The following is a 22,674-nucleotide window of genomic DNA, read 5'->3' as shown; positions in this document are numbered from 1 at the left end:
GGTCGTACCTGTGGCTGATTCTTGTTGATGTATGACAGAAAGCCGCAAAATTCTGTAAAGCAATTATCCTTCAGTTCAATTTTTTTTTAATTTTTTAAGTAATCTGAGAAAAGCAGAATAAAAGGAAAATTTCCAATCTGAACAACAAGAAAGAACATTTCCCAATTCCAGGAGGCGTTCATAGCCTCCTAGAGGTTTTGCAAGCTTCTGCTCATGTGTTGAATTAAAACGACTCTTCCTTTCAATGGGGGAGAGCTAATGAGCCTGACCCAGCATGATGCCAGTGCAGACAGTCAGCAAAGAAGGAGCCCAGGCCCTCCTCCCAGGGGTCAGGCCACACCATCCCCGGGGCTGTGATTGGCTCCAGCTCTTGACCAAGGGACACTTAATGATGAATAAGAACTCTGCTAAAAGATCAGCCAGCAGAGAGAAGAGAGAAAGGTAGACCAACGTTCTGGGGTGCGGGGAAAGTCTTCATCAGGACAAAAAAGACTCAGGACAGAGAAGTGAGAGGCTGGGAAGGAATTAGAAATTCCAGGTGTCAAGTCAGAAATTCTAAAAGTACAAAGACAATGAAGTTTGAAGATAAGCCTAAGGGCAATGGGAGCCTTGTAGACGAGAACCAGCTGGACCTAGGTGCGAAGCATCAGGCAAATGGGAAACCAGGAGCAAGTGGGAAAGCCAAGCTCTCTGCAAGGCAGGAGGCAAATGCAAAGTGCGACTTGCCCAGAAAAAGCCTCAACAGGTACACCTGGCAGGAGATCCAGAGACACAATCAGGAGGCTGATCAGTGGCTGGTGATCAACCGCAAGGTCTACGATGTTACTGGCTGGGCGGACAGGCATCCCGGTGGGCCGAAGGTCCTCAACCACTGCGCTGGGGAAGACGCCACGGTAAGGAGCTCAAAGCCTGCCCTCTCTCTCTCTGTTCCAGCTGCTGGGTGGCTGGGACCTTGGCTGTCTTTCCAAAACCATTTCAAGTACGTGTTCAAGCTCCATGATCACTCATCTCCTCCCAAACCAACTTTTCAGGATTCCTATCCAGCAAAAACTTGAAAGCTAATTAAGCCTCAAGGTCTAGCTATTATTTGCACTGGGTTTGGGGTGGGCTCAGATGCTGACAGTAGACACTATGTATATTTCAGGTTTTGGTTTTTGTTCTTGGCATTATGTTTTTTATTTGTTTTGTTTTGAAATGTAGTTATTGTCTTATAAGAAGAAAATTACAAATAGGTGAGTAAAATCTGGAAAAAATGTCTTCACCCAAGTAGAAATTTCTCAGACTCCTAAAACTGCAGTGCATGAAATAGACAGCAGTTCATCTGGCGAGCATCAAAATGTTGAGCAATGTTTAAAGCATACAGTGACACAGGCTTTTAGACTTTGTAGAGTTCTTTTTAGTCGTGCAATTCATTCAGGGTGATACAGGTAATATAGCCCACTTTTATGGAAGAAGTAACTGAAATCAGAGTGGTTAAGTGACTGACCCAAGTTCACCAAGCCAGCAGATCTCAGATTCAAAACACTTATCTTTCTTAACTTTCAGTCTTAACCACTTTCCTTCACTGGCTTTCCTCATAAATCTCCTCCACCAAAATAGCTGAAAAAAATAGACTTTCAATGGATGCCTAAAATACCATGCATCATGTATGTTAAGTAGCTTTCAGTTCAGTTCGGTTCAGCCGCTCAGTCATGTCTGACTCTTTGCGACCCCATGAATTGCAGCATGCCAGGCCTCCTTGTCCATCACCAGCTCCCGGAATTCACTCAAACTCATGTCCATCGAGTTGGTGATGCCATCCAGCCATCTCATCCTCTGTCGTCCCCTTCTCCTCCTGCCCCCAATCCCTCCCAGCATCAGAGTCTTTTCCAGTGAGTCAACTCTTCGCATGAGGTGCCCAAAGTAGTGGAGTTTTAGTTTTAGCATCAGTCCTTCCAAAGAACACCCAGGACTGATCTCCTTTAGAATGGACTGGTTGGATCTCCTTGCAATCCAAGGGACTCTCAAGAGTCTTCTCCAACACCACAGTTCAAAAGCATCAACTCTTCGGCCCTCAGCTTTCTTCACAGTCCAGCTCTCACATCCATACAGCCACATTCAACTCTTGGCAACCCTATGGACCACATCCCACCAGGCACCTCTTTCCTTGGGATTCTCCAGGCATGAATACTGAAGTGCATTGCCATGCTCTTTTCCAGGGGATCTTCCTGACCCAGGGATCGAACCTGTATCTCTTACCTCTCCAGCAATGGCAGGAGTGGGATCTTCCTGACCCAGGGATTAAACCTGTATCTCTTACCTCTCCAGCAATGGCAGGAGTGTTCTTTACCATTAGCACCACTTGGGAAGCCCTAAGATACCACAGACACATTCAAAGGCATGACCTCACTTAAACCTCACCATAAGGAAAGTGAATGGTATTCCCATATTAAAGATGAAAAAAACTGATGCTAACACATGAAAATAATGTATCTCACAGGACAGAAATAACAGTGACAAATTTTAAAATCAGATAGGTTTTTTACCATAAAGCCCTTTATAGCTGATCTTAAAAATAAAATTTCCATTTAATATTGAAGAAAGAGGTTTCTCAATCCTTAAGTATATTTAGGAATGCCTTCTAAAATATTCTATAAGAAAGTTGGTTTTAGCCCAATTAGGAACTTTTTCTCCATATTATACACATGAAGAAATGGAGAATAAAAGGTGTTAAATAAACTAATTCAAGATCAGAAAATTAGCATATTATCGAGTAGAAATTTAAACAGATTATTTTTATGTTACCCTTATTGTTTTCATGTTAGTATATAATTTTTCCAACTGGTTTCAAAGCATAGGACTAAAAATATTGATTCATGAAGCTCTGCTCTGTGAGTGTTACCTGACTGGTAAAAACAGAATATACAAGCATACGGCAAGTTTGCAAAGTAAGAAAGATTTTGGTTTTTGACACTAGCAACATCTTCTTTCCCCAATTCTCATTTTCTCCAAATTTCTCAACTTCTCTGTCTAATCAGGGTCTTCTACCATCTTCTTGTCTTGATTCTGTCAGAGGAAATGCCTTTATGAACACACCCTTCCACATCTCCACCACTCCAATCTGATCTGATATTTTTAAAGCAAAGCTCAACCTTTTCCTGGGAAAGTGTGCATGAGCTTGTAGTCCATGATGGGAGTCTTACATGTGTCAGGAAGACCCTAGGAAGCAGAGAGCTGAGGATAGAAGAAGCCAAGTGACAGGCATTTGTGTAAGAATTGAGAGAAAAATTAACAAAAAGTGGAAAAATACTTGTTGATGAATAACAGAAAACCACAAAATTCTGTAATGCAATTCTACTTCAATTAAACAAAATAAAGTGGCAAAAAAAAGAGGGGAAAAATACCACAGATCTCATCTCCACAACACAAAGAAAATATGGTCGATGCTTTTCTAACACAAGTCACAGAATCAGCTCAGAGGATGTGTTAGAAAAATATATACCTTCAACCACCTTGAATATAACTGGTAGATGTAGCTTGCAGAAAGCAGGTCAGCTGATGAATTTGCAATTTGCTGGTGAGTTTTTATCTCCCAGAAGTTAGAGAAAGACCACGATTCTGCATCCAATTCTAGTCAACAAGGAAGAATTGATTAATAAAATAGAAACAATCAGAACCTATGGGAAAATACCCATGACACCTCAGGATTTGTGTCTTAAGAATGAACACCCTGAACATGGTCAGTCATGTACCCTAGACTTTTAGAAGGCAGATCCAGAATGTTCAGAGAAAAGTCCCCAGTGGATGATGGCTAGAGAAGATGGAAGGGTGCCAGGAGAATTCTGACAACCTCGGTGTTCCATGGCCTCCCAGAGTCCATGGAGCCTGTGGTGAGGTATACTGGTTAGATAAGCCTGGGAAAGTCCCTGAAATGCTCTGGAACTCAGCTTCATCATCTGCATAATGGGAACGACCTTACCCATCTAATTAGAAAATGAGACTAAAGCTTGTAAAGTGTTGAGCATAATGCCAGACACACTTTTCATTAAATCATAGCTATTGTTATTCGTATCACACCTCCATAGACTCAGAGGTGTGTTTAACATTTCCTGTTTACCACCTGCTTAGAAATCCTGATGGTTTGCTGCCGGCTCTTTGGGAACAGAGGAGTATGTGGTGGGGAAATGGCAAGACTCTAGTCAGAGAACCTGAGGTCAGATGTTCTCTTTGTACAGCCTAAAAAGTGTTTGCAGGCAGTACCCTGAAAGGCAACTGTGCACCAAATATGATCTCTGTGCACAAGCCCTGGACCATAGCTGCACCTGCCCAGAGGCGGGCGTCTTTCCTTATTTATATAGAAACTCTTCTCCAAGCGTCCATCCTTCTCATGAAAAGTACATAATGATACCAAGGTAGCTTGTTCCATAGGGTCATTCATTCATTCATTCATTCACGTGGTCAATTATTCTAAAACTTTTTGAGGTGTCCAGTCTAATGATTAAGAGTACAAATTTGGGCATGAAAGAGGTGTGGTTTGCATCTGATCTCCACTACTTACTAGGAATGTCCTGAGGAGCTTGCTGAAGCCTTGGAGCCTCAGCTCCTTTATCTAGAGAGTGGGATAATGATACTTCTATCTTAGTATGGATGTCAAAGTCAGCGGAGATAAAATAAAGGTTTTCTTCTTATACCTGGCACAGATTAAACACTCAAAAATGACATTTATTATTCCTTAGTTATTCTGAGATAAGTTGTCATTTTGTCCAAAGAATTTTACTAAGAGTTAGTTAGTTAGTTCAGTTGCTCAGTCATGTCTGACTCTTTGCCACCCCATGGACCGCAGCATGCCAGGCCTCCCTGTCCATCACCAACTCCCAGAGTTTACTTAAACTCATGTCCATTGAGTCCGTGATGCCATTCAACCATCTCATTCTCTGTCATCCCCTTCTCCTCCCACCTTCAGTCTTTCCTAGCATCAGGGTCTTATTAAATGAGTCAGTTCTTCGTATCAGGTGGCCAAAGTATTGGACTTTCAGCTTCAACATCAGTCCTTCCAAAGAATATCCAGGACTGATTTCCTTTAGGATGGACTGGTTGGATCTCCTTGCAGTCCAAGTGACTCTGAAGAGTCTTCTCCAACACCATAGTTCAAAAGTATCAATTCTTCAGTGCTCAGCTTTCTTTATAGCCCACTCTCACAACCATAAATGACTACTGGGAAAAAATCATAGACTTGACTAGATGGACCTTTGTTGGCAGAGTAACCTCTCTGCTTTTTAATATGCTGTCTACATTCGTCATAACTTTTCACCCAAGGAGTAAGTGTCTTTTAATTTCATGGCTGCAATCACCATCTGCAGTGATTTTGAAGCCCCCAAAAATAAAGTCTGACACTGTTTCCACTTTTTCCCCATCTATTTCCCATGAAGTGATGGGACCAGATGCCACGATCTTCATTCTCTGAATGTTGAGCTTTAAGTCAACTTTTTCATTCTCCTTTTTCACTTTCATCAGAGGCTCTTTAGTTCTTCACTTTATGCTATAAGAGTGGTGTCATCTGCATAACTGAGGTTACTGATAGTTTGCCCGGCAATCTTGGTTCCAGCTTGTGCTTCATCCAGCCCAGTGTTTCTCATGAGGTACTCTGCATACAAGTTAAATAAGCAGGGTGACAATATACAGCCTTGACGTACTCCTTTTCCTATTTGGAACAAGTCTGTTATTCCATGTCCAGTTTGAACTGTTGCTTCCTGACCTGCATATGAATTTCTCAAGAGGCAGGTCAGGTGGTCTGGTATTCCTATCTCTTTGATAATTTCCACAGTTTACTGTGATCCACATAGTCAAAGGCTTTGGCATAGTCAATAAAGTAGAAAAATATGTTTTCCCAGAACTCCCTTGATTTATTGATGATCCACCGGATGTTGGCAATTTGATCTCTGGTTCCTCTGCCTTTTCTAAATCAACCTTGAAAATCTGCAAGTTCATGGTTCACACAATGCTGAAGCCTGGCTTGGAGAATTTTTAGCATTACTTTACTAGTGTGTGAGATGAGTGCAATTGTGTCCTAGTTTGAACATTCTTTGGCATTGCCTTTCTTAGGGATAAGAATGAAAACTGACCTTTTCCAGTCCCATGGTCACTGCTGAGTTTTCCAAATTTGCTGGCATAATGAGTGCAACACTTTCACAGCATCATCTTTTAGGATTTGAAATAGCTCAACTGGAATTCCATCACCTCCACTAGCTTTATTCATAGTGATGCTTCCTAAGGCTCACTTGACTTCACATTCCAGGATGTCTGGCTCTAGCTGAGTGACAATACCATCATGATTATCTGGGTCGTGAAGATCTTTTTTGTACAGTTCTTCTGTGTATCCTTGCCAACTCTTCTTAATATCTACTGCTTCTGTTCCGTCCATACCATTTTGTCCTTTATTGAGCCCATCTTTGTATGACATGTTCCCTTGGTATCTATAACTTTCTTGAAGAGATAGATCTCTAGTCTTTCCCATTCTATTGTTTTCTCTATTTCTTTGCATTGACCGCTGAGGAAGGCTTTCTTATCTCTCCTTGGTATTCTTTGGAACTCCGCATTCAAATGGATATATCTTTCCTTTACTCCTTTGCTTTTCACTTCTCTTCTATTCAAAGCTATTTGTAAGCCCTCCTCAGACAGCCATTTTGCCTTTTTGCATTTCTTTTTCTTGGGGATGGTCTTGCTCCCTTTCTCCTATACAATGTCATGAACCTCCATCCATAGTTCATCGGGCACTCTATCAGATCTAGTCCCTTAAATCTATTTCTCAATTCCACTTAATAATACTTACAGATTTGATTTAGGTCATACTTGAATGGTATAATGGTCTTCCCTACTTTCTTCTATTTAAGTCTGAATTTGCTAATAAGGAGTTCATGATCTGAGCCACAGTCAGCTCCCAGTCCTTTTTTTTTTGCTGACTCTATAGAGCTTTTCCACCTTTGGCTGCAAAAATATTATATATCTTTTTTCGGTGTTGACGATCTAGTGATGTCCATGTGTAGAGTCTTCTCTTGTGTTGTTGGAAGAGGGTAAGTCTATTATACAAGACACAGGTACATCAATTCCTATTATAGAACATATTGTTTATTTGATTGTTTTTTTCAAAATATATGATTTAAAACTAATGCACAATGCTAATAACTAAAGTCAAGGCTTAGACCTTCTCACCTAGAAAAGCTTACCTATGAAAAGCCAGAAACAACCTATATGTCCAACAAGAGGAATTAATCATATAGATTACAATATGTCCATATGAAGCATCCTGCATGCTAAGTTGTGCTCAGTTACTTCAGTCATCTCTGACTCTGGGTAACCCTATGGACTATAGCCCACTAGGCTCTTCTGTCCTTGGGGATCCTCCAGGCAAGAATACTGGAGTGGGTTGTCCTGTCCTCCTCCAGGGGAATCTTCTCTACCAGGAACCAAACCTGCATCTCTTATGTCTCCTGCATTGGCAGGTGGGTTCTTTACCACTAGCACAACCTGGGAAGTCCCAAGTTTTATAAAAGTAAGTCAACTATATTTCCGGGCTCCACAAAAGAAGTAAATACAATCTTGTGAGGTATGCACAAGAGCAGCCAATTCAGGACAAAGAAGTCATGGTTATTACCAAAGGTGCATGCTAAGCCACCTCATGTCTGAACATCAGGGTCTGAAAGGGACACTGAGAAACTCAAGCTCTTCATCAGAGTGAAAATCCAATATGACAGGAAAAAGTTGACAAAAGCCTAGAGGAAATATAGCAAAATTTGTTTCAACTGCTTGGAAGACTACAAGGTGGAAGAGGATAGAGCTGTGTGCAAGTCCAAAAGAGTCATGTGGTATCAGCAGAGGCAAGGCTGGGGTAGGGCAAGAGAGGATGTGTACAGAGGTGGCATACAGATCAGGTTCACATCACGAGTAAGCACCAGCAGAACAGGTCTCCCGGCTTGGCCACATCCTTTGCTTAGCACAATCCTGGTCAATATGATGGCTTGAGGATGAGAAGAGGGGAAGGAGGAAGAGAAGATGAAGGGTGTGCGAGGTAAAGAAAGAGACAAGAGAAGTGAAAGGTTGTTGTTGAATTACAACGCCAGGATTCTTGGCCCCCGGAGGAGAAGAATTCAATCTGGGGCCAGAGATGAGGCTTGATCGCCCAGAGCTTTTGTGTAACAAAGTTTTATTAAAGTATAAAGGAGATAGAGAAAGCTTCTGACATAGGCATCAGAAGGGGGCAGAAAGAGTACCCCCCTGCTAGTCTTTAGCTGGATGTTATATAGTTATCAGCAGTCTGTTAATGAAAGAAAGGAATGTCTCAAAACTTAAAATGGCACCAGGCCCCTCACCCATAAGATGTATTTTGGGATAATTTTGGCTCTAAATGGTTTATCTTGGGCCATAAAATGATTAACTTGAATCTTGAAGAAGGGCAGAGCACCATACAAATAGCGTCATTTACATAGATTAGAGGGACAATATCTGAGTATAACATACTGGTTTATCAAGTAGGTTCTGAGCCAAAAGGCTGAACTGACTTGAAGACAGAGTTTGGGGTAAACGCATAGTACATTAGCATAGCCTAAGATAAACATTTCCATAAGAAAAAGACATTGGTTAACTTCAGCTCAGGGGAAACCAGGTGTCATGGCAACACAGAATTTTAAGAGAAACCTCTTTTTAAATTTGTATAGAGAAGGAAAAAATATCGCTACTTAGTTTCCTCCTGCTGCTTAAGAGAGATAAAAATGTCTGACACTAGCAGGCTATTTCCTCCATTTGGAGACCCCTGGCCTTCCTGCCTGTTACCCTCTCAGAAGGACGAGGGGGAGAAAGGGTCTTGAGTTCTGAGTGCAGGGCTCTGGATTTTACCATCACTGTAGGTCTTCCTCTCCTCCCACTGCAGGTAATGACACTTCTCTAGCCGAGCATCCCTCCCTACACCCAGTCCTACAAGGAAACCAACCAGGATTCTAGCTGTTTGTAAAAGGAAAGTTGTCATCAGTAATAACTACATATTTTGTGGGCTGTCAACATTTTTTTACTTTAAAATTAAATTTTAATTTGATTTTCATTTGAATGATGGTTCAAGTTGAAAAAAAGGTATAAGAGTAAAAAGACAAGTGTAGTAAAAGTGCTAATGGGTGACAAAGGCCATGAAGAGGGACTCTTTTTCAAACACCAGCCTGGTGGTTAAATAAAGGCTGAAGATCAAGAAGAGTTAGTCAAGGCACAATGGATACAGGCATCTGTATGGCTGAGTCCCTTTGCTGTCCGCCTGAAGCTATCACATTGTTAATAGGCTATGGCCCCATATACACTTTTTTTTAAAGAGTCAAAATGAAGGAAGGAGTCCAGGGAATATGCTGAAGTCCTGAATAAGGCACTGACAACAGAAATGAGGAAGAGGGGTGGATAACCAGGAGACATAATTTATAATAGGGGATAAATGGCTGGGTAAGTAAGCAGGAGTAAGGAGTCTAAACTGATGGATGACTTATGTAGGTAGGTGGGTGGCAGTTGCCGTTACTAGATAATGAAACCAGAAAGATGAACAGCTTTGGTGGGGACAGTGGAGATAGAGAGAGTCTGGCCTGGAGCTTAGTTAAGTATATCACAGGAAAAAAATCTCAAATAATGAAAGTTCTCAGATAATAGAGTGAGTTATGGCAAAAATAAATAAATAAATAAATAAATACCCCTCTGTTTATCTGTCTGAGTGGAGGGGAATCTTGGTAACTTCATGTAAACGTTCTCTGCTCCAAAGTGGCTCTTTTCCCAAATGAAGGCAAAGACTATATTCTCCAGATAAATCAGCCTACTCAAAACTTGTGATCTCCCAGAAATACAAGGGACTTTGATTTAGCATTTGCCTTGAAACAGGTTAGATCTGAGAAGGAACCAGAAGAGGAACTACCCAAAGGTGTAGGAATGGGTGTCCGTGCTTGGGTGTTGAATATTCTGGTGAGGTTTTTTTTTTTTTTTTTGGCTGTGCCGCAAGGCATGTGGGACCTTAGTTGCCCAACAAGGATGGAACCCACACCCTCCATTGAAAGCATGGAGTCTTAACCACCAGACTGACAGGGAAGTCCCCTGTGAGCTTTTTGAGATAAGTAAATCAAAATCTATGTTCTAGTTCTATTGTTTTGTGACTATATACATAAATTCACCATGGGTGGGTTTTTTTTTTTTTTTCTGAATTTTGGGAAATTTCAACCCACTTCAGAGGAACCAAATAATAATAATAATATGAAAACAACATCATTTTAATAGCATCTGATTCCAAAGCTTAAGCTTTTTGATGCTTGGCTAAGTCTTCAGCAAGGTTTTGTAATGACGGAATAAATGAATGAAGGGATAAATGAGCCCATGGAGCAGACTAAGCAGTATCCACAGTTAGAAAACAAAGCTTCAGAGATTAAGCACATTTCCTAATATAAACAACATACTGCACTGCTCCCTCTAGTGTATTTTGGTGTAAATTTAATAGGCACACACTTTGATTGATTGCAGAACAAGATTTGGCAAATGGAGTGACTCCTGAATTTCAACCCACACGTACCCTTTAGGCCAAGTGACTTGATGCGGGGTACAGCCTGTATACAGTAGTTAAATTATAAGGACATGATCCTTCTCAGGCCTTCTCACTTTACATACTTGTCTCTCCCACTAGGGATCATACTGCTCTTCCAATAATGGACACATTTCCAGCCCCCATTAAATATCAGCAAAAAATCAGCAGGATTTCAAAGTCACTGTGAAAGCAAAAATAATCACATCTTTCCTCTCTGCTGATACTGTTTGGGAAATGATCAGTTTTAAGAGGGGCTACAGTGTTAATTTATGAATAGGTTAGGAAATAGAGATGATGGTTGAGAAGTGAATCAAAAGATAACAGATGAAAATGAGAGATAACAAAATAGTTAAGAGATCAGAAAATAGAGATGCCGAGGGTGGGGAAGAGACAGTAGTGCTTAAGACCCATATCCTTTGAACTCAATACTTCTCAACTTTCTCCTTTTTAGAGAAGTCATATACTGCTCTATTCATTCACCCTTCCCCTTATTCATCCAACATCTCTTGATCACATGTCATATTCCAGGCACAGTGAAAAACATCAGGTATAATTTAATCAATAATGCATTGTCTCAGTCTTCAAAAAAGTCAAAAGCCACTAGAGAAGGCCTTTGTGAATACAACAGGTTCACTGCAACATCATTTGAAAAGCTTTAGGAACAAAGTGTCATGGGAGCCCAGAAGAGATCATAAATAACTTTCCTGACTGTGTTGAGAAGCCACATTTCATCTGGATGTTCAAGACTGAGAAGGAACTTTTAAGTAGGAAAAAAAAAATGGAGGAAAGCAGTCAAGGCAAAGGGAGCAGTATGTATTACAAAGCTTCAGAACTATACAGGGTCATGGAATGTTTATCGAATAGGGAGAGTTCCATTGGATAGGATGAGGCATGAAGAGTATGGTGAGAGATAAACCTGGAGAAGTAGGTTGGGGCCACAGACAAAGTGATGTACATCATTAAAACCTAAGGTGGTGAAATACTTTACTAACTGCCTAGCATGCATATACTGATCTTAACATCCTCCCAAAACAATCTTGTGTCACCCTTCTTTCAGGAAAAGAACTGTTCATGTTAAGGCTGGAATGGACCTTTATGGCTTCCTGGCTTTAAAGCCACATAGCCTTGAGTTCAAATCCTGGCTCTCCCACTTGCTGTGGCAATGTTCTGAGATTTGGAGTCTTTATATGTATAACAAAAATGATCGAACCTCACAGAAGTAAGTTGATGATGATGAGTTGGCCCATAGAGCACCTTGCACACAGGATACACTAAAAAAATGGTGTTACTCTCTCTCCCCTTCATTTACCCCTGGACTTTCTTCAGGAGGAGCATACTTGTCAAATAAAGTTAATTAAAACAAAGAAACAAACTCATTTTTGAAGGCCTTTTGAGAAGATTTCACAACTTACTCAGTATCTAGACTCTAATAGTAAATTCCTTCGAACTGAATATTCTAAGACTGCCTGAGCCATATTTGTACTGCCCATTAATACAATGAAAAGAGTTACACACAGTAGGGCAATTCTTACTCTTCTGGAAAATTCTTTAGGTCTTCAGGCTCTGTTGTTACAGTATTGACCTGTGAATCTTGCTGAAGATCAGAATAAACAGTGAACCCAGAGGAATATTAGCATCAGCACACTGTTCCAGGGCTCTGGGTGACTTCTCAGAGTAAGATGCAAGTCCAGGGCCTCACCCCTGCTCTACACTCTGATCTTGATCCCTCAGAATGTTTCTCGCTCTCATCTGTTCCTTAATAGCAGGCAGAACATGATTTTTCAGTATGGGCCACCCTGAAATGTTTTAGTCACATTGTTAATCACTGAATGACTCTCATCCTGGTTAGGTAAACTAACTTTAGGGTCATTGAATGTGACAACAAAAACACATCTCTGAAAGCAGCATTTCCCAAAGGCGTCAGAGAAAGTATACAAAGGCAGAAGGAACAGTGGATCCTGGACTGGTTCTCATAGATACAAATCCCTTCTTGCATCACTGAATCTAGAAAAGTGAGTCTAAAAAGTTGATATTGCACCCTTCTGAATAACCTCATTCATTCTATATATATATATATATATATACACACACATACAAGCCTATACATATGGAAATGCTTTATGTGTAGGTTTGTATGTAGTTCTAGATGTATCTAAAGTTGCTTTAGATTTTGAAGATGGAGGGTTCATTGTATTCACTAAAACAATTCAGAGCTCCCTCCGAGTGGAGTATGGAAAGACAATCTCTGAACTGTTATATTTTATTGAAGAGAAGGAAGGCAGGTGGCTCTTATCCTGTGTATCTTAGTCATTCAGTCGTGTACAACTCTTTGCAAGGCCATGAACTGTAGCCCACCAGGCTCCTCTGTTCATGGAATTCTCCAGCCCGGAATACTGGAGTGGGTGCCATTCCCTTCTCCAGGGGATCTTCCCAACCCAGGGATCTAACCGGGGTCTCCCGCATTGCAGGCGGATTCTTTACCATCTGATCCACCAGGGAAGCCCAGAGACACACGTATAGGAAAGAGAGCTAATATGTTTGAGAATTTACTATAAACCACTCAGATTCTAATCAACTCACTTAATTTTTATAATAACTTTATAAATTGTGTAGTTATTACCATCACTCCCGTGTTAGGGAAGAGAAAACAGGAGCATGGACTGGTCAAGAGACTTGTCCACAATTACACAGCAAGCATAGACTTATATGTAGGAAGCCTGCTCAGGGATCCAGTTTCTTAATCAGCACTCTGCAACACCACCACTCCAGGGTGTTGTGTGTGGATTCCACATATTCAAATTAATAAACCTTGGTTATTTTTCTTCATATTGACCATTCCTATTCTCAAAACCATAATAGCAAGAAGTCCAGTATCTTACTCTTGGAGAAACCTCCTTCCCCCAAAGCAGTTTAAATCCCTCGAGGAAAAAAAAAAGTCTATATCTTATTTCCAAACTTAAGCAGGACGTGGGAACCAACACTGCTTCTCATAGCCACTTGGAGTTACTACTTAACATGGGAATGGAGTTGGAAAAACATAGTGGGTCAGCTGTATTTTGTGCCTGTCTCCAGCCCCCACAGCGAATGCTATGGTGTTTTTTTGTTTGTTTGTTTAGAAAGAGTGCTAAGGCTTCTTCAGTGATAAACTTATCCAAGAAAGTGCCACTTTAGACAACTAAGGGTTCGAGGGCTTTGCTCCCATGCTCTCTTAGACATTTGTTATCATCAACTTTAACTTGTCTTTCCTTGGAAATAATTCAAGAGCCTCTGTCCCCTGGTCCTTGACCAAGAACTAAAAGGGAAACTCTGATAGATGTGACTTGCATAGGCAGTCTTGGTTGCTGCATGCTCCAAACAGTGTGGGCAACTTCCACACCAAGCCTGAGGTTTGACTCTAAAGATTCACCGCGGCCCATAATCTCAAAGCCAACTACTTCTTCTGGACTCAATAAAATAAACAACGATCTCTTCCAATGCTTGGGGATCAACTTTCTACCCAGGACTTGCCTAGTAAGCCATGCACTCAGTGGGTGGATCTCCAGTGTGAGACTTCATAGAAGAATTTCAAGGGTAATTCTGATCAATGAACTTGAAGTGTCAACCTAGAGTTAGAAGTAAATGCTCTATAACATAGTCTGTGCTGACTCCTAAGGTCGGTACAGAACAAGGTAAGAAAGGGGAGATATCTGTGCTCAAGCATGTCATTTTTAAGCCTCTAACAGTTCTCTCTGATTCATAGGACGTCTTCAGAGCCATGCATCCGAACCCTGACATTGTGCAGTTGTACCTTAAACCACTGCTCATCGGAGAGCTTGCTCCAGAAGAGCCCAATCAGGAGAGAAACAAAAATGTGAGTGAGGTCTCAGGACCCAAGAGTATGTGGAGGGATGAGGAAGAGGTATATTACAGGGCCAACTTATCATTTTCTGTGGGAAACCAGCCATTCTGCCTGGGAGGACCTGCAATAGCATAAATGCTGCTAAGTCACTTCAGTCATGTCCGACTCCATGCAACCCCATAGACGGCAGCCCACCAGGCTCCCCCATCCCTGGGATTCTCCAGGCAAGAACACTGGAGTGGGTTGCCATTTCCTTCTCCAGTGCATGAAAGTGAAAAGGGAAATTGAAGTTGCTCAGTTGTGTCTGACTCTTAGCAACCCCATGGACTGCAGCCCAGCAGGCTCCTCCATCCATGGGATTTTCCAGGCAAGAGTACTGGAGTGGGTTGCCATTGCCTTCTCCAAATAGCATAAATGAATGGATTCCAAATATTTCAAAATAATGACATCCTCCTGAGATCCTCAGAATTCTTAAACCTCTGAGAAACAAAGGAATGGGATGCTTGGCCCTGTGCCAAACAGTAATTCCATGTTTCTACCTACTTCTCGCCACACAACTTACAAGTAACTTTTCTTTTTCCATGCTTATAATTGTTTGATGTTCCCTGTTAAACCAGTTTCCATGAGAGCAGAGACTGTCAATTTTGCTCATCCCTGAGTCCTCAGTACCTACCAGTGCAGGATTGGACCTGTAGTAGGAATTCCATAAATAGATATTGAATCAATGATGTGACTATATCCTAATTATAGCTCTTTTTACAATTGGAGAAATTACAGTTCCAGGAGAATAAACTATCTTCTGAAAACCAAAGACAGGAACTCCAGTTCACCTCTTCCTGGCTCCAAACCTTTGGGTATTCCCCATGGAAAGCACCACTTTTTTATTTCACCAAGACTTTGGTTGACTGAAAAACTGTCTTCAAAGGGCAGGGCCTCCATAAGACTAGAATTTACTAGAATGGTTGCACACAAAGCTTAAAGGGATTTTAGGTAATATTAAGCACTTCACTTTTTTTTTTTTTTCTTGCACTTCATGTTTTAAAACAGCTTACAATTGTACCATTCTTTTTTTTTTATTTTTTTTAATTTTACTTTACAATTCTATATTGGTTTTGCCATACATTGACATGAATCCACCACGGGTGTTGAAATACTTTGTACAAGGTGGTGATCCAGATATCACTGTGCAGCAGAAAGAATATGAATTATATTTCCATTTTAAGAAATGAAGAAAAAAAAAGAAAAAAAAAAGAAATGAAGAAACAAACTCACAAGGGGATAGGAGGAATCTGAGGAAAGAGGACTGGTTAAGTGCAGGCCCAAGACGAATACTTAGGCTGACACCTGAGGCCCATGTGCATCCCTCAAGGCTGTGTGTCAGGAAGCAACACACTGTACTGAGACGAGTGAGCCATCAGGCAGACAGCCTGGACACAGCCCGGTTCCTATGACAAGGTGTAGGAGCCGAGATATTGTTGTTCTGTCAGTAAGTCATGTCTGACTCTTCGCGACCCTGTGAACTGCAGCACACCAGGCCTACATGTTCCCACACTATTTCCCAGAGTTTGCTTGAGTTTCCATTGAGTCCATGATGCCATCCAACCATCTCATCCTCTGTTGCCCTCTGCTCTTCCTGTCCTCAACCTTTCCAGGCACCAGCGTCTTTTACAATGAGTTGGTTCTTTCCATCAGGGGGCCAATATATTGGAACTTCAGCTTAACCATCAGTCATTTCAATGCAAATTCAGGGTTGATTTCCTATAGGGCTAATAGGTTTGATCTCCATGCTGTCCAAGGGACGCTCAAGAGTTTTCTCCAACACCACAGTTCAAAAGCAACAATTCTTTGATGCTCAGCCTTCTTTCATGTCCAACTCTCATATCCATACCTGACTACTGGAAAACCCATAGCTTTGACTATATGGACATTTGTTGGCAAAGTAACGTCTCTGCTTTTGAATATGCTATTTAGGTTTGTCACTGCTTTTCTTCCAAGAAGCAAGCATCTTTTAATTTCATGGCTGCAGTCACCAGCTTCAGTGACTTTTGGAGCCCAAGAAAATAAAGTCTGTCACTGTTTCTATTTTTCCCCATCTATTTGCCATAAAGTGATTGGACTGAATGCCATGATCTTCATTTTTTGAATGTTGAGTTTGAAGCCAGCTTTTTTACTCTCCTCTTTTACCTTCATCAACAGACTCTTTAATTCCTCTTCACTTTCTGCCATTAGAGCGGTATGATCTTATCTGAAGTTGTTGATATTTCTCCCAGCAATTTTGATTCCAGCTTCTGCTTCATCCAGCACAGCATTTCACATGATATACTCTGCATATAATTTAAATATGCAGGATGATAATATACAGCCTTGACATACTCCTTTCCCAATTTGGAACCAGTCCATTGTTCCAAGTCTGGTTAGAACTGTTGCTTCTTGACCTGCGTACAGGTTTCTCAGGAGGCAGGAAAGATGGTCTAGTACTCCCATTTTGTTATGAGTTTTCCACAGATTGTTGCGATCCACAAAGGGTGAGAAGAAATAATAAACCCAGAGGAATATTAGAGTAGTCAGTGAAGCAGGTTTTGTTTTTGTTTTTTAATTCTCTTACTTTTTCCATGATCCAACAGATATTGGTAATTTGATTTTTTGATTCCTCTTCCTTTTTTTAAATCCAACTTGTATATCTGGAAGTTCTCAGTTCATGCACTGTTGAAGCCTAGTTTGAAAGATTTTGAGCATTACCTTGCTAGCATGTGAAATGAGAGCAATTGTGTGGTATTTTGAATGTTCTTTGGTGTTGCCTTTCTTTGGGATTGGAATGAAAATTGATTTTTCAAGTCCTGTGACTACTGCTGAGTTTTCCAAATTTGCTAGCATATCGAGTGTAGCACTATAATAGCATTATCTTTTGGGATTTCAAATAGTTCATCTGGAATTATACCACCTCCATTAGCATTAAATCACCTCCATTAGCATTTTTCATATCAGTGCTTTCTAAGGCCTACTTGACTTCACAGTCCAAAATGTTTGGCTCTAGGTGAATGACCATATCATTGTGGTTATCTGGATCATTAGAGCTTTTTTTGTATAATTCTCTTTATCCTTGCCACATCTTCTTACTATCTTCTTTTCTGTTAGGTCTTTACCATTTCTGTCCTTTATTGTGCCCATCTTTGCATGAAATGTTCCCTTGACATCTCCAATTTTGTTGAAGAGATCTCTAGTTTTTTCCATTCTATCATTTTCCTCTACTTCTTGCTTTGTTCGTGTAAGAATGGTTTCTTATCTCTACTTGCTATTCTCTGGAAATCTGCATTCAGTTGGGTATATCTTTCCTTTTCTCCTTTGCCTTTCACTTCTCTTCTTTTCTCAGATATTTGTAAGGCCTCTTCAGATACCACTTTGCCATTTTGCTTTTCTTTTCCTTGGGGATGATTTTGATCACCACCTCCAATACAATGTTATGAACCTCTGTCCATAGTTCTTCAGGCATTCTATCAGATCTTATCCCTTGAATTTATTTGTCACTTCCACTGTATTACTGCAAGTTCATACCTGAATGGCTTAGTGGTTTTCCCTACTTTCTTCAATTTCAGTCTGAATTTGGCAATAAGGAGTTCATGATCTGAGCCATAATCAGCTCCTGGTCTTGTTTTTGCTGATATATAGAGCTTCTCCATCTTTGGCCACAAAGAATATAATCAATCTGATTTCAGGATTGACGATCTGGTGATGTCCATGTGTAGAGTCGTTTCTTGTGTTGTTGGACGAGGGTGTTTGCTATAACCAGTGCATTCTCTTGGCAAAAATTTGTTAGCCTTTGCCTAGTTTCATTTTGTACTCCAAGGCCAAGCTTGCCTATTACTCCAGGTATCTCTTGACTTCCTACTTTTGTGTTCCAATTCCCTATGATGAAAAGGACATCTTTTTTTTGGCGTTAGTTCTATAAGGTGTGGTAGGACTTCAGAGAACCATTCAAATTCAGCTTCTTCAGCATTAGGGGTCAGGGCATAGATTTGGATTACTGTGATACTGCATGGTTTGCCTTGGAATCGAACAGAGATCATAGTCTCATTTTTGAAAATGCACCCAAGTACTACATTTTAGACTCTTTTGTTGACTATGAGAGCTACTCCATTTCTTCTAAGGGATTCTTGACCACAGTAGTAGATACAATGGTCTTATGAATTAAATTCACCCATTCCCTTACATTGTAGTTCACTGATTCCTAAAATGTTGATGTTCACTCTTGCCATCTCCTGCTTGACCACGTCCAGTTTACCTTGATTCATGGACCTAACTTTCCAGGTCTCTATGCAATATTGTTGTTTACATCATCAGGCTTTACTTTCCCCACTAAACACATCCATAACTGGGTGTCATTTCTGCCTTGGCCTAGACTTATATTCTTTCTGGTGCTATTTCTCCAGTTTCCCAGTGGTATATTGGACATCTACTTACCTGGGGGGGCTCATCTTTCAGTGTCAGAGCTTTAGCCTTTTCATACTGTTCATGGGATTCTTGAGGCAAGAATACTGAAGTGGTTTGCCATTCCCTTCTGACCATGTTTGGTCACAACTTTCTACCATGGCTCATCCATCTTGGGACCTTGACTTTGAAGGGCTTGAGACTGTGAGATATGAGTCTAGGCCAGTTACCAAACCTGTCTGTGGTTCAGTGTCTCTTTGTGTAAAATAGCAACAATAGAATCAACCATATAAGTGTTATTGGGACATTACTGAAAGAGTTAAAGGCATTTAAAGTGCTTAGAACAGTGCCCGGAATATAGAAAATGTTCAATAAACTTTAGAGACTACAATTATCATAAACTCAGCAGTCATGCAAGTAATTTGCAAACCTCTAAACTTACAGAATCATTTAGGGCAGGATGCACTAGGTTAAAAAGAGGAAATGATGCAGAGCCTTGTTGTTTTTCCTAAATATTTTCTCTAAGGAAAACATAATCCCATTCATGGCTGAGAGCTATAATTGTTCATTATCTAAAACAGTGCTGATCCCTGAGGGTAAAGAGCTGATATGAATTTTCTTTGTGCATCTGTGATTACCCAGAGATATGTATATAGACAATTAGTGTTTGAGCACAAAACTGAATGTCAGGAAGTACAGGCTAAAGTCCAGCTTCCATCACTTGCTGAGGATTTCACATTAATCACTCTTCTGGGCTTTAGTGATCCCCAACAGTACAGTGACTGTGATGGTAAAATCAGCCAAGCTTGGAAACACCCTGTTGCTGTTGTTCAGTTGCTAGGTTGTGTCTGACTCTTTGTGACCTCATGGACTGCAGCACACCAGGCTCCCCTGTCCTTCACCATCTCCCAGAGCTTGTTCAAACTCATATCCCCTGAGTTGGTGATGCCATCCAGCCATCTCATTCTCTGTTGTCCCCTTTTCCTCATACCTTCAATCTTTCCCAGCATTGGGGTCTTTTCCAATGAGTCAGCTCTTCCTATTATGTGGTCAAAGGATTGGAATTTCAGCTTCAACAACAGCCCTTCCAATGGATATTCAAGACTGATTTCCTTTAGGATTGACTGGTTTGATCTTCTTGCAGTCCAAGGGACTCTAAAGAGTCTTCTCCAACACAACAGTTCAAGCATCAATTCTCTGATGCTCAGACTTCTTTATAGTCCAATTCTCACATCCATACATTACTACTAGAAAAACCATAGCTTTGACTAGACAGACACTTGTTGGCAAAGTAATGTCTCTGCTTTTTAAAATGTTGTCTAGTTTTGTCTTTTCTTCCAAGGAGCAAGCAAGGTTCAGTTTCATGGCTGCAGTCATAATCTGCAGTGATCTGGGAGCCCAAGAAAATAAAGTCTGTCACTGTTTTTATTGTTTACCCCATCTATTTGTCATGAAATCATGGGACCAGTTGCCATGATCTTTATTTTTGAATCTTGAATTTTAAACCAGCTTTTCACTCTCTTCTTTCATCTTCATCAAGAGGCTCTTTAGGTCCTCTTCGCTTTCTGCCATAAGGGTGCTGTCATCTGCATATATAAGGTTATTGATATTTCTCCTGGCAATCTTGATTCCAGCTTCTGCTTCATTCAGCCCAATATTTCTCATGATATACTCTGCATAGAAGTTAAATAAGCAGAGTGACAGCATACAGCCTTGATGTACTCCTTTCCTAATTTGGAACCACTCGGTTGTTCCATGTCCAATTCTGTTACTTCTTGACCTACATATGGGTTGCTCAGTAGGCAGGTAAGGCAGTCTGGTATTCCCAGTGATTTAAGAATTTTCCACAGTTTGCTGTGATCCACATGGTCAAAGGCTTTAGCACAGTGAGTGAAGCAGAAGTAGATGTCTTTTGGAATTCCTTTGCTTTCTCTATGATCCAACAGATATTAGCAATTTGATTGCTGGATTCTCTGCCTCTTCTAGATTCAGCTTGAACATCTGGAAGTTCTTGGTTCACGTATTATTGAAGCCTAGATTGGATAATTTTAAGAATTCTTTTGTTAACGTGTGAAGTGACTGCAATTGTGCAGAAGTTTGAACATCCTTTGGCATTGCCTTTCTTTGGGATTGGGATGAAAATTGATTTTTCAGGTCCTGTGGCCACTGCTGAGTTTCCCATGTTTGCCGGCATATTGAATGCAGCACTTTAACAGCATCATCTTTTAGGATTTGAAATAGCTCAGCTGGAATTCTATCACCTCTGCTACCTTTGTTGGTAGTGATGCTTCCTAAGGCCTACTTAACTTCACACTCCAGCATGTCTGCCTCTAGGTGAGTGATCACAAAACCATCATGATTATCTGGTTCATTAAGATCTTTTTTGTACAGTTTTTCTCTGTATTCTTGCCACCTCTTCTGGATATCTTCTGCTTCTGTTAGGTCCATATGGTTTCTGTCCTTTATTGTGCCCGTCTTTGTATGCAAATTGCCCGAATTTTCTCGAACAGATCTCCAGTCTTTCCCATTCTATTGTTTTCCTCTATTTCTTTGCATTGATCAGTGAGGAAGGCTTTCTTATCTCTCCTTGCTATTCTTTGGAACTCTGCATTCAGATAGGTATATCTTTCTTTTTCTCCTTTGCCTTTCACTTCTCTTCTTTTCTCAGATATTTGTAAGGGCTCCTCAAACACTACTTTGTCATTTTGCAGTTATTGTCCTTGTGGATGATTTTGATCACCACCTCCAGTACAATTTATGAACCTAGGTCCATAGTTCTTCAGGCACTCTGACTATCAGATGTTATCCCTTGAATCTATTTCTCACTTCCACTGTATAACAGCAAGTGATTTACTTTAGGTCATACATGAATGGCCTAGTGGTTTCCCCTACTTTCTTCAATTTCAGTCTGAATTTGGCAATAAGGAGTTCATGATCTGATCCATAATCAGTTCCTGGTCTTGTTTTTGCTGACTGTATAGAGCTTCTCTATCTTTGGCTGCAAAGAATATAATCAATCTGATTTTGGTATTGACTATCTGGTGATGTCCATGTGTAGAGTCATCTTTTATGTTGTTGGAAGAGGGTGTTTGTTACGACTGGTCTGTTCTCTTGGGAAAACTCTGTTAGCTTCTGCTGAGCTTCATTTAGTACTCCAAGGCCAAGCTTGCCTGTTACTCCAGATACTTTTTGACTTCCCTTGCATTCTAATCCCCTATGATGAAAGAAAGCTAAGCGCTGAATAATTGATGCTTTTGAACTGTGATGTTGGAGAAGACTCTTGAGAGTCCCTTGGACTGCAAGGAGATACAACCAGTCCATCCTAAAGGAGATCAGTCCTGAATATTCATTTAAAGGACTGATGCTGAAGCTGAAACTGCAATACTTTGGCTACCTGATGTGAAGAACCGACTCATTTGGAAAGACCCTGATGCTGGGATAGACTGAATGTGGGAGGAGAAGGGGATGACAGAGGATGAGATGATTGGATGGCATCACCACCTAAATGGACATGAGTTTGAGTAAGCTCCAGGAGTTGATGATGGACAGGGAAGCCTAGTGTGCGGCAGTCCATTTGGTCACAAAGTGTCAGACACGACTGAGCGACTGAACTGAACTGATGATGAAAAGAACATCTTTTTTTGGTGTTAGTTCTAGAAGGTCTTGTAAATCTTCAGAGAACCATCCAACTTTAGCTTCATCAGCATTAGTGATCAGCGCACAGACTTGGAGTACTCTGCTAGTGAATGGTTTCCCTTGGAAATGAACAGAGATCATCTTTCATTTTTGATTTTGCACCCAAGTACTGTATTTTGAACGCTTTTGTTGACTAGCACACTTG

General features: G+C 40.7%; 1 protein-coding gene across 1 annotated transcript in view; it reads left to right on the top strand.

Annotated features, from left to right (window-relative positions):
* Positions 1–528: 528 nt before the first annotated feature.
* Positions 529–22,674, top strand: part of LOC120877014 (fatty acid desaturase 2-like protein FADS2B) — a 43,207-nt gene continuing 21,061 nt past the window's right edge. The window contains exons 1-2 of the mRNA XM_040259318.1: positions 529–893; positions 14,310–14,420. Of these exons, the coding sequence (XP_040115252.1) occupies positions 573–893; positions 14,310–14,420 (432 nt within the window). The 5' untranslated portion in view covers positions 529–572. The remainder of the gene's footprint in view (positions 894–14,309; positions 14,421–22,674) is intronic.

The sequence above is a fragment of the Oryx dammah genome, unplaced genomic scaffold (assembly GCF_014754425.2).
Source record: "Oryx dammah isolate SB20612 unplaced genomic scaffold, SCBI_Odam_1.1 HiC_scaffold_17, whole genome shotgun sequence".
Classification (NCBI taxonomy): Eukaryota; Metazoa; Chordata; class Mammalia; order Artiodactyla; family Bovidae; genus Oryx; species Oryx dammah.
This window is presented reverse-complemented; position numbering and strand designations above follow the sequence as displayed.